Consider the following 10,589-nt stretch of genomic DNA (forward strand, 5'->3'; position numbering starts at 1 on the left):
GCGCGCTATAATTCACCGGACTGTCCGGTGTAGACCGGACAGTGTCCGGTGCTCCAAGGAAGCGCGGCCTCAGGAACTCGCCAGCCTCGGGATTTCACTTCAGTCGCTCCGCTATAATTCACCGGACTGTCCGGTGTGCACCGGACTGTCCGGTGTGCACCGGACTGTCCGGTGTACCAGCGGAGCAACGGCTACCTCCGCTCCAACGGCTCTCTGTCGCGCATTTAATGCGCGCTCTGCGCGCGCAGATGGCAGGCGCGCCCATTCCGGCGCACCGGACAAGGAACAGTAGATGTCCGGTGTGCACCGGACACCTAGGCGGGCCCACAAGTCAGGAGCTCCAACGGCTAGAATCCAACGGCAGTGATGACGTGGCAGGGGGCACCGGACTGTCCGGTGTGCACCGGACTGTCCGGTGCGCCATCGAACAGACAGCCTCCCAACGGCCACATTTGGTGGTTGGGGCTATAAATACCCCAACCACCCCACCATTCATTGCAACCAAGTTTTCCACTTCCCAACTACTACAAGAGCTCTAGCATTCAATTCTAGACACACCCAAGAGATCAAATCCTCTCCAATTCCACTCAAGCCTTTTAGTGACTAGCGAGAGAGATTTGTCGTGTTCTTTTGAGCTCTTGCGCTTGGATCGCTTTCTTTCTTTCTCACTTGCTCTTGTGATCAAAACTCAATTGTAACCAAGGCAAGAGGCACCAATTGTGTGGTGACCCTTGCGGGGAAGTTTTGTTCCCGTTTTGATTGAGAAGAAGAAAAGCTCACTCGATCCGTGGATCGTTTGAGAGAGGGAAGGGTTGAAAGAGACCCGGCCTTTGTGGCCTCCTCAACGGGGAGTAGGTTTGCAAGAACCGAACCTCGGTAAAACAAATCTCCGTGTCTCACTTGCTTATTCGCTTGGGATTTGTTTTGCACCCTCTTGCGGACTCGTTTCTTTATTACTAACGCTAACCCGGCTTGTAGTTGTGTTTATATTTGTAAATTTCAGTTTCGCCCTATTCACCCCCCCCTCTAGGCGACTTTCAAACACACATTGTTGCTGGTAAGCGAGGACATAGTGTTAGTATTTTTATGGGCTTGACCCATATAAGTATTTGATTAAACTTTAAAGGCTCGTATTAAATAAGATATGTATTATGATTTAGACCTTGTTTGTCGGTTGTTGAAAATAGAATGAAAGTGTGCCACCCACATGTGTGTTGTCGTTGCCGCCGAGCTGAGCCAAGACGCAGTGAGGAGTGGCACGGCACAATGCGATCACAGTCACGGAGCGATGTAGCATGCAGTTGTTTTGTCACTTAGGAAGGCAAACAATCAGAGAGTTAGAGTGCGTAGAGAGTTATCAAAAGTTTCTAATCCTACCTACGGGTGTTAAATGTTTGCTAATGGGACTGTATTTTGCTATCATGAGTCTGCTTGGTTCTCTGTCTTCTTATCTCCAGCGCCCGCTCGGTTCTCGCATTTGTGATCTATTGTGTTCGCTCGGTTCCTCTGGCTCACCTATATAAGCTATATCTTGTATTTGTTTCACTTTTCTACTATTGTTTCAGCTATTAGCTAACCACTCTGTTTCAGGTATTGCATGTACGAGCACTAGGAGAGCATACCTCCAAAATGAGTGTCATCTAAGAGGTGACATAATCGGGTGAAGGGCGACAATCACATTTCTTGAGAGTGTTTGTAAGTGGTACTGACTACTCACTTTCTCCTCCTTTTCCTGGTACGATTGATGCTCCATCCTCTCCTTCCCGGCGCGGTGATTTGGTGGTGATATGCACAACTGCATATCTACACTGCACTAGACTAAACCAATCGGACACTATGTCTATCACTAGGTATGTTCTAACCAATAAGATTTTAGATTAAAGTCATGTTAGTCACTATTTTTTTTATATGTTCTTTATGTATAGATCACACATGCACTTTTCTAATACCACCAAACTATTGTTTTTTCTTCTTTTTTCTAAGTTAAATTGCTACTGAAAATATCTAAATGTCTAACACGTATTACTATTTTTACTATATCATCGTACTCTATTTGTATAGTATTGTTTTAGTTAAACATAATAGATATATTAGTACACATCGTATCTAGAGCATCATAGGTCTTTTTTTAAGAAACCGGAGGGGCTTACGTCGTCCCTAGCGTTGTAGGCTCTGTTGTTCATAGTGTTTCTCATTTTAACCCAATGGCCGATGGTTTAGGAACCAACGTAGTCTTGCTGTCACTTTGTGCGTCATCCTAGGAAATTTCGTGCCGTATAGGTCAATGCAGAAAAAAAAACAAACAAATCAGTGTGAATCCAGAGAGAGAGAGAGAGAGAGAGAGAGAGAGAGATTTCGGTGACTAGTGGAAGAAAAAGAAGAAGAAACCAGTGCCAAATCAGTCAACTGCAAGGCCTACTTCGCATACCTGTTGTTAGGTTCAGGGAAGACCAAAGAGCCTATACCATTCTACCAGCAGAGACGTAGACCTCCAACTGCTATTTCTCCACCAGTCACCAGCTGAGGTAGTACACGGTAAACTACTTCATCAGAAGCTTCGCCACGCGGTTGGCGGTTGCTCTCTTTCTCCGTCTCCCCAGCAGCATCGGGCTGACCAGAACTCAGTAAAACTAAACCGGGGAATGGTCGCCTTTTTTTTTCCTTGGCAACCAAGGACCGATACCCTTTTTGCCGAAACTGGTACCGTCGCAAAGTCGCACGGCGGATTTTCCTAACGCGGCCGTGATTATAATTATAATGGCATCGCAGTGACCGGCCCGCCTTTTTCTCTCTATAAACGACCGACCGACCGGCCGACCATTTCCAATAATTTCGGTGGAGTCAGGAGCCTCGCCACTCGATGGCAGATGGGAGCACGAAGAAATGAATCGCCGTCTCCCCCCACGACGTTCCTTTATTTCCTTCCTTTCCAGCACGCGTCGCCCTCGGCACAAATTTCCGCCGCAGACTGTGCAGGTGCAGCTAGTATGGTTCACAAATTCACCTGGTTAACGAAATATCCAGCTGGGTATAGGACGCCGGACGGGACACCCCGGTTTGGACTTATTGGAAGCCTCCCTCGGCATCCCAATGTCACGCGCATCCTCTCTGTCGCTGCTGGCTGCTGCTAGACTCCGTAGCCATCTTCCTCCTTCCGAGCTCGCACCGGCGCGGCGCATTAGAGTTAGAGAAGGGGTCGACGCGGACGGCCTCGCTTTACAGCTCGAAAGCGCCGGGCACGCCCACGCGTGTTTTCTACCGCCGCAGTGACAGTTAGGCGGCGCGCTTTATTCTGCGCACCCACCGAGCCAAGCGACCAGACCCGCCGGACCCGATGATTGGGCCGCCGAGCCGATCCGGTTGGTTGTGCCGTGTGCGCGCCAGGACAGTGCTCCGCGCCTCCGCTACGCTGACATCTCTTCGGCACCCGATGTGGACGGACACCTGACCTCCCTCGCTGGAGCTCCAGCCCAACGCATCTTGTGCGTGCGTGCGTCGTTAGGTGGCCCTGTGCCGCTGTGTCGAGCTGAGCTACTCGCTCGCCGTTGCAGTCGCGATGGTAACATGCCAAACAGGAAACGCCGTCGCCGACACTCACCTCACGGGCAGGGCACGCCCCCTGTCCTCTTTTTTTCGGCCAGAACGATTCTGTCCAGGCGTAGAGACTAGAGACGTGCTAGAGTCGCTCCAGAATTCAACTTTGTTTCCGTTTTGTTTGTTTGGTTTTTTTTTATTTTTATTTCGTTTGACCTGTGTACGCCGGCTGGATCATACCCGTTCTGTCATCATCTGCCAAACTCCCTGTACCCCTTCCTTCGTACCAGTTGCTTTTGACTTTGCATTTCGCTGGGCTGGGCCACAAATGAAAAAAAAAACCTAGAGTCTCGTCTGTACGTCTATTGGTCCTCGGCGCCTTTGAATCAATCAATGAATGGATTGTCGGTAACGTGCGAAGCTGCCAACATTTCCACGCCGATGTGACCACCGGAACCACCACCACTCCTCCTCGAACTTGTTCGGCTGCGTCCAGATTGATGAGATTAAATTTTATTCTACTCAATTTTGACTAAAGAGAGATTTATTGTGTGTTTGATTCGTGGCTAACCGTGTCACACTTTACCTAAGGTTAGTAGTTCGAATTAAAAAACTAACTTTAGACGAAAAAGTCACATAAAATATGGCAAGTTAGGTAACGAATTAAACAGATCCTTAATCCACTTTGATCTAGTCGTAACCGAACAATTTCTAATAGGCGCACGTACACTGAACAGTGAGCGTGTCGTCCGTTGCCGCCGGGGTGGTGAAGGCGTCGGCGTCCGAGGAGTCCGGCGATGTCGGGCCCTGACGTGACATGAGCGGGCAGTGCGTCGTCGTTGCCGTTTTAGTTGTAGTAGGCTAGTAGCACGGAAAGGCGCATCAGCGCATGCATGCTGCTGCTGCTCGGCGGATTCCAGATCCCGGTGCCTGGTTGTTGGGGGATAAATACCACGTCGAGCGAAGCAAGAATATAATGGTGTTCCCGTCGCTGTGGCAACGGCAAGCGCGCGGTGTGGATCCATGCCACCAGCAAAACCCGGCTCACCAGTCGTGGGCTCGTGGCCATCGCGCCGGTAAACCCGGGAAGGGACATCGCTGATCAGCACTCACTCCGTGCCCGTAGGATCTGCCCAATAATAAAAAGCTACCGAATCAGCCGTCTTGAGTCGCTAGCTATTACTATCCGATATAAGTACGCAGTGGTGCGTCTAGATCGTGTTAATCATGAGCTGATTTTTTCCCGCGATTCTAGTATTGATCTGCGGTTTCGTGGCTTGATTGGGGTGTAGTACTCGCTGCAGCGGGATCGTATCGAATCGTAGATAAACAGGAGTAATCGATGAGGAGGAGGAGGAATATCGGGGGCACGATTGATCCCTGGATCTCCCACGCCGATCGAGCCGGAGCCGGACACCTGTAGCCTGTAGAGCGCGCGCGGTCTCGGTGTCGGTCTCAACAATGATTGCGACAGAGTGGTGGTGGTGGAGGCCATGCATGGCCGTTAGCTGCTAGCAGTGGCACAGCAACAATAAGCCAACAACAACAACCTGGTTGGCACGTCGGAGGAAGCCCGCGGACGACAGGATCAAATCAATCCCCAACCCCACGAACGCGAATACAATAAGCGCGGCACGCACCGTGCGGTGATCGATGCGGCCGACGCAAACGTACACCACCAGCGTAGCTAGCGCCAACACCCCGGGGCCGATCGAGCTGCGGCTGCCCCCACCGGCGCCGGAAGGCCGTCCGTCCGTCCGTCCGGCTGACCCAACCACCGGGCAGATCGAGAGAGCACCCATGCATTGCAGTCTTTGCAGACCGGCCGGTGAAAACTGCGTCACGTCCACCTGTCATCCGGACTGGCGGCGGCCTAGCTATAGCTAGCAATCGAGCGCCGATCATTGCGGCACCTAACACGGGCCCCCCATAGCGATTCGGGTGCACGAGCGAGGCAACGTCAACAGTCCATTGCTAGTCACCCCTCCAAATCCTCCGCGGCTAGTAGCAGCAGTAGTGGTACCACTCACGTAGGCCGCGCACCGGTTATGGAAAGGGACTCGCGTGGCCGTACGTGGGGGCAGCGGGGTTTTGAATGATCGCGTGATCGTACGCCGCAGTGGCCAGTGGGGGCCGGAACATACGATACGAACTGGGATGGGGACTTGGGAGTAAGAGTAAACCAAAACGGAGTTGGTGGGTGTGTGTCTCGGCTTCTTCCGTTCTTGGCGAGTCTCTAAACTGAGTTCAGACCGACCTAGTACGTGGAGGACAGGCGAATCTAGCCCTTGAGTTCTTGACCAACAGCCAAAACCTACCAGTTACTCCGTATTACGTACCAGTAATCTACTCCCTCCTTTTCCAGTAATCTACTCTCTTAAAACACCTTACAATTCAGAACCTAGGTAGAACCGAAGAAGAAGAAGAAGGATGCAAGTCCAAAACAAACCATCGCTGTTACACTCAGACCAAGCAAGCGTCGATGTTTCTTTCTTATTCTTCAAAAAAAAGGCGTATTGGTACTTCGCCAACTATCCCACGATATCATGCATGCTGCTAGAGGGTCCACAGAAACTCCCATGCGCGCTCTCGGAAACGGAGTGGATATATGGGAACAGACGAGCAGTAGCACTACACAGACAGCACACACCAAAAGGTCTGGGGCTCGCAAAAGGGCAACGTGCAGTCGTATGTCCACACGCGCGACGAAATCTGGACCAAGATAGTTTTTTTTTTCTCAAATTTTTTAACAGGTGTAGCAGCAGTACCAGTACGTGAGCGTGCGGCCACGACCAAACCTGTCGCGAAATCAAGGAAGGGCCCCACCTGCCAGCTGCTCGCACGACTCGTCAAAACCGGTACAAGTCCACCGAGAGAGGCCCAGTACTGGGAGTGGGAGGGGGAGGCACAGGCACCATAACGCGCGCTTCAGTTCCGGAGGCCTCACCGCCTCACGCAGGCACGCACATCACACAACGCCAGCGAGAAAGAGCTCTCGTCCGCACCACGGCGCAACCAACGGGGAGAAGAGGAAGGCAGTGAGCTGTCCCGCGCGTGCGCGCCCCGCCTCCCGCCCGCCCGTCTGATGAGGAAGCTCTGCCCGAACCTCGAGCGCGACGACGCGCTGGACACGGTGCTGGAGGTGCCCATCCCCGAGGAGATGTTCTCCGGCGGCGGCGGCTCCCGCGGCTCCACCAGGTTCGGCTGCACCAACGTCAAGGCTTGGATGCGGTCGCACGCCGCCGACCGGTCCGGCGCGGGCGAGCCGTGCTCCATGACCCGCGGGGAGCTGCAGCTCATGCTGGGCGTCATCGGCGCGCCGCTCATCCCGCTGCCCGTCTACCACGCCAACCAGTCGCCCTGCTCCGTCCTCTGCGAGCAGCTCAAGGCCGATCCCATCGTACGTACGACGACAGAACGATCGAACCCGCATTTTTCTCGGTCTCGTCGTTTTACTGATCGGCTGATGATTAATCCATCCGTCTCTGTGTGTGCGCTCGTACGTGCTGATCCCAGGAGTCGTCCTCCGCCAAGTACATCGTGCAGCAGTACATAGCGGCGTCGGGCGGGGAGTGGGCGCTGAACAAGGTTAAGAGCATGTACGCGATGGGCAAGGTGCGGATGACGGCCGCGGAGCTCAACAGCAGCGACGCCGACGGCCACGGCGGAAGCACCGGAAACGGGCACCACCGCGGCGGGAAGAAGGGCAGCAAGGGAGGGGGCGGCGGCGGCGAGATCGGCGGGTTCGTGCTGTGGCAGAAGAAGCCGGAGCTGTGGTGCCTGGAGCTCGTCGTGTCCGGCTGCAAGATCAGCGCCGGCAGCGACGGCAAGGTGGCGTGGCGCCAGACGCCGTGGCACCAGTCGCACGCATCCCGCGGTCCCCCGCGCCCGCTCCGCCGTTCGCTCCAGGTGCGTAGCGTACGCCCCGCCTCCGCGGCCGCGCGGTTTCGTGTACGTTTTCCCAGCTAGGTGTGGTCTCGAGTGCTTTCCATACGCGTACGCACGCACGCACGCACGCATGCCGTCATCGCCACCTAGGACTTGTCGAATGTACGGTCGCGTAGCATTGCTAGAAACGTACTGCGTACTCATTTCGAACCCCACCCCCGTAAAGTTTGTTCAAACTCGCGGTCAGATGAGCCGATCTGAATCTGATGTTGTTGCTATTGCACGTTGGCCCGGCCCGGACGTACTGGTACTGGGCAGAGCAACCCCATTTGCTAGAGGCCAGAGCTGCTGGACATTGCAACGGACAATGATGCCGCAGCACGTAGCATGTACACGTCTGCTCCAGTCCCAGTGACAGCACAAGCTCATCATCGCATAGACAGACAGATGCCTGTTGTGTCAGGGCATGTCGATCTCCGCTTGCATATACTGTCGGCAGGACAGAGCAGGCAAATCGAACGTCCACGCGGAGCAGAGGGTATCATGATTCATGAGGGCAGCGGTGTCGTGGGATAAGGCCGAGCGGTTTCGCTCATCGGGAGATTTAGGCGCCGGTCACTCAGTACACGCAGACTCGGAGGCTCACCATCAATGGCCGTGGCAACATCATGTCGCCGCCCGGGAGCGGGAGGGGTCTCAGGGTCTGTAATTAGCGCAACAGCAGGCAGCAGCTGCGCGGAGGATACACACGCGTAGGCGCTTAGCGCGGGGCAGCGTGCGTGATTAGGGGTCGGCCCCAGCCGGCCGGCCGGCCGTGGTCCTTGGCACCCCCAACGTGCGGCCATGTGCGCGGGCACATCACGTGGACCTGGGCCTAGTGAAATGAGACCCTCGCGCGCCACATCGATCGGTTGGTGGCGCGCGGCAGCCGGTCCACCCGACTCTCTCCGCTAATCGCGCTGCACCAACCTGATGGCAATAAGCAGCAACGTACGGGCCGACCGACAGTATAATCTCGTTCCTCCGCCACCATTTGACCATCGAATCGACTAATACTTACTTGATTGCGTACCCGACACTACTCGCGTTTACTAATGCTGCTCCGTGTGTACATTGCATTCGCAGTCGCACACATGTCACGAGTTTTCTTTTTTCTTTTACTACCTCGATCGAATGGACCGCAACGGCACGCTGACTTCACATGGCATTAATTGACATGCAGGGCCTCGATCCGCAGCTGACCGCGAGCCTGTTCGCGGACTCGGTGTGCATCGGCGAGCGGAGCATCGACGGCGAGGACTGCTTCGTGCTCAAGGTGGAGGCGGAGGCGTCCAGCCTGCGCGCGCGCAACAGCAGCAGCGTCGAGATCATCCGGCACACGGTGTGGGGCTACTTCAGCCAGCGCACGGGCCTGCTGGTGCAGCTGGAGGACTCGCACCTGCTGCAGATCAGGTCCAGCGGCGGCGGCGCCGGAGGGAGCGTCTTCTGGGAGACCACCATGGAGTCCCGCCTCGGCGACTACCGCGCCGTCGACGGCGTCAACATCGCCCACGCCGGCCGCACCGCCGTCTCGCTCGTCAGGTTCGGCGACTGCCAGGACGGCAACACCAGGACGCGCATGGAGGAGGAGTGGAACATCGAGGAGGTGGACTTCAACATCTGGGGCCTCTCCATGGACTGCTTCCTGCCGCCCAGCGACCTCAGGGAGGGCAAGGAGAGCCAGGACGTCGCCGTCGTCAAGGCCGACGCGCGCCCGCCGCCGCTGAGGATACCGGCGGTCACCGTGCGCGTCGGGCCCTCGCAGGTGGCTGCCGTCAACATGGACGACTCGGACTCGCTCGTCGCGAGGTCATGACTACTCGTCACGTACCGTACGTACGTACGTACGTACTTGCAGTGCTGAGTGAAGAGCATGTATTTGTACGTGACACTTGTGTTACTATAAGATCATACATGTCGCAAGATCTGTAAATATATTGGAGGTTGAGATCTTCTTTTCCCCGCTTCGAGAGGTGTGTGTTTACCTCAGCTAGAATTGAGGCCAGAAATAGTGCGATCGATAATCCGAGCTACATATTCCGCGTAGCTGTGTTGTAAATTCTAATGAACTAGTAATACCTGTAACTCTGAAAGAGCATCCCAGTTCTGTCCAGTCACAATACTAGAGTACGTAATGTATTTTTCCGGCTCATATGCTGCAGCTATTCTCCCTCTCCCTCTCTCTCTCATAGAACAACTTTGAAGCCGCGTCACAATTGTTGCAGTCCTGAAAAAGCTTAACCCTACTGAATACATTGAGAAATGAGAGCCTTCAGACATCCAGAAAATATAAGTTCAGCAGTTGCACAAATGCGCCGATGAAGCAATGCAACAGAACAAGGGTTGCAAGTTGCAACAGGTTGCAATACGCTACGCACTAGTGCTCAACAAAGATAACATATAGTAAATATTCATGGATCAACCTAGCGAAAGAATAACGCAATAATAGCGTAGTGAAAGTAGTCGCATAACAGCACCAACGCGTGCTCCTCACATTCGTGGCCAATCAACACGGTAGCGATCGACAACAACAGGGTCTCTATAGATCTTAATGGGCAAAATATAAAGTACATCTCCTAGATCTTTCATTAAGAAATTGTTTCTTAATAAAGATTTGATAGCTTATAACATAGAAACATCATCTCCGATCAAAAGTATCTTATTTGCATACTACAAATACATGTGCCCTCTCACTAGCCTTGAGGCCATCTCCAGTAGACCACATAAAGTACTATAGTTTGCACTGTTTTCAGAATGAAGTTTGAAATAGAGAGTGGGATAGAGAGCCTGCCAAGGATATTTATTCTTAATGAAGTCAATCTTTTTAACTTATTCATCAAAAGGTTCCAATTATGAGGTGCTCGCTTCAATCCAAAGATATGCTTTTGAAGTTTGCATATTTTCCAAGAAATTTTAGAATTGATAAAGCCTTGAGGCTGCGTCATGTACACATCCCAGAGCAAGAGTTCGTTTTCCTCTTTCTCACTTTCTTTGTCACATTCTCGGCTACTACGGTCTTTACCTTGGACACCTTATGCCCAATGTTGCCCTCGCTCTATCCACCATGGTCTGCCTTTGTGAGGCCTTTGTTGGGGTAGACCGTGCATGATCTTATTCCACCATTTCTT

At 53.4% G+C, this 10,589-nt stretch overlaps 1 protein-coding gene across 1 annotated transcript; it reads left to right on the top strand.

Moving 5' to 3' along the window:
• The first annotated feature begins 6,470 nt into the window (after positions 1-6,470).
• Positions 6,471-9,573, top strand: LOC100279315 (uncharacterized). The gene is made up of 3 exons (NM_001152336.1): positions 6,471-6,934; positions 7,051-7,443; positions 8,645-9,573. Exons 1-3 carry the CDS (start codon positions 6,620-6,622, stop codon positions 9,275-9,277), a joined length of 1,341 nt encoding a protein of 446 aa, NP_001145808.1. The 5' UTR covers positions 6,471-6,619; the 3' UTR covers positions 9,278-9,573.
• Positions 9,574-10,589: the final 1,016 nt, after the last annotated feature.

The sequence above is a fragment of the Zea mays genome, chromosome 1, assembly GCF_902167145.1.
Source record: "Zea mays cultivar B73 chromosome 1, Zm-B73-REFERENCE-NAM-5.0, whole genome shotgun sequence".
Classification (NCBI taxonomy): Eukaryota; Viridiplantae; Streptophyta; class Magnoliopsida; order Poales; family Poaceae; genus Zea; species Zea mays.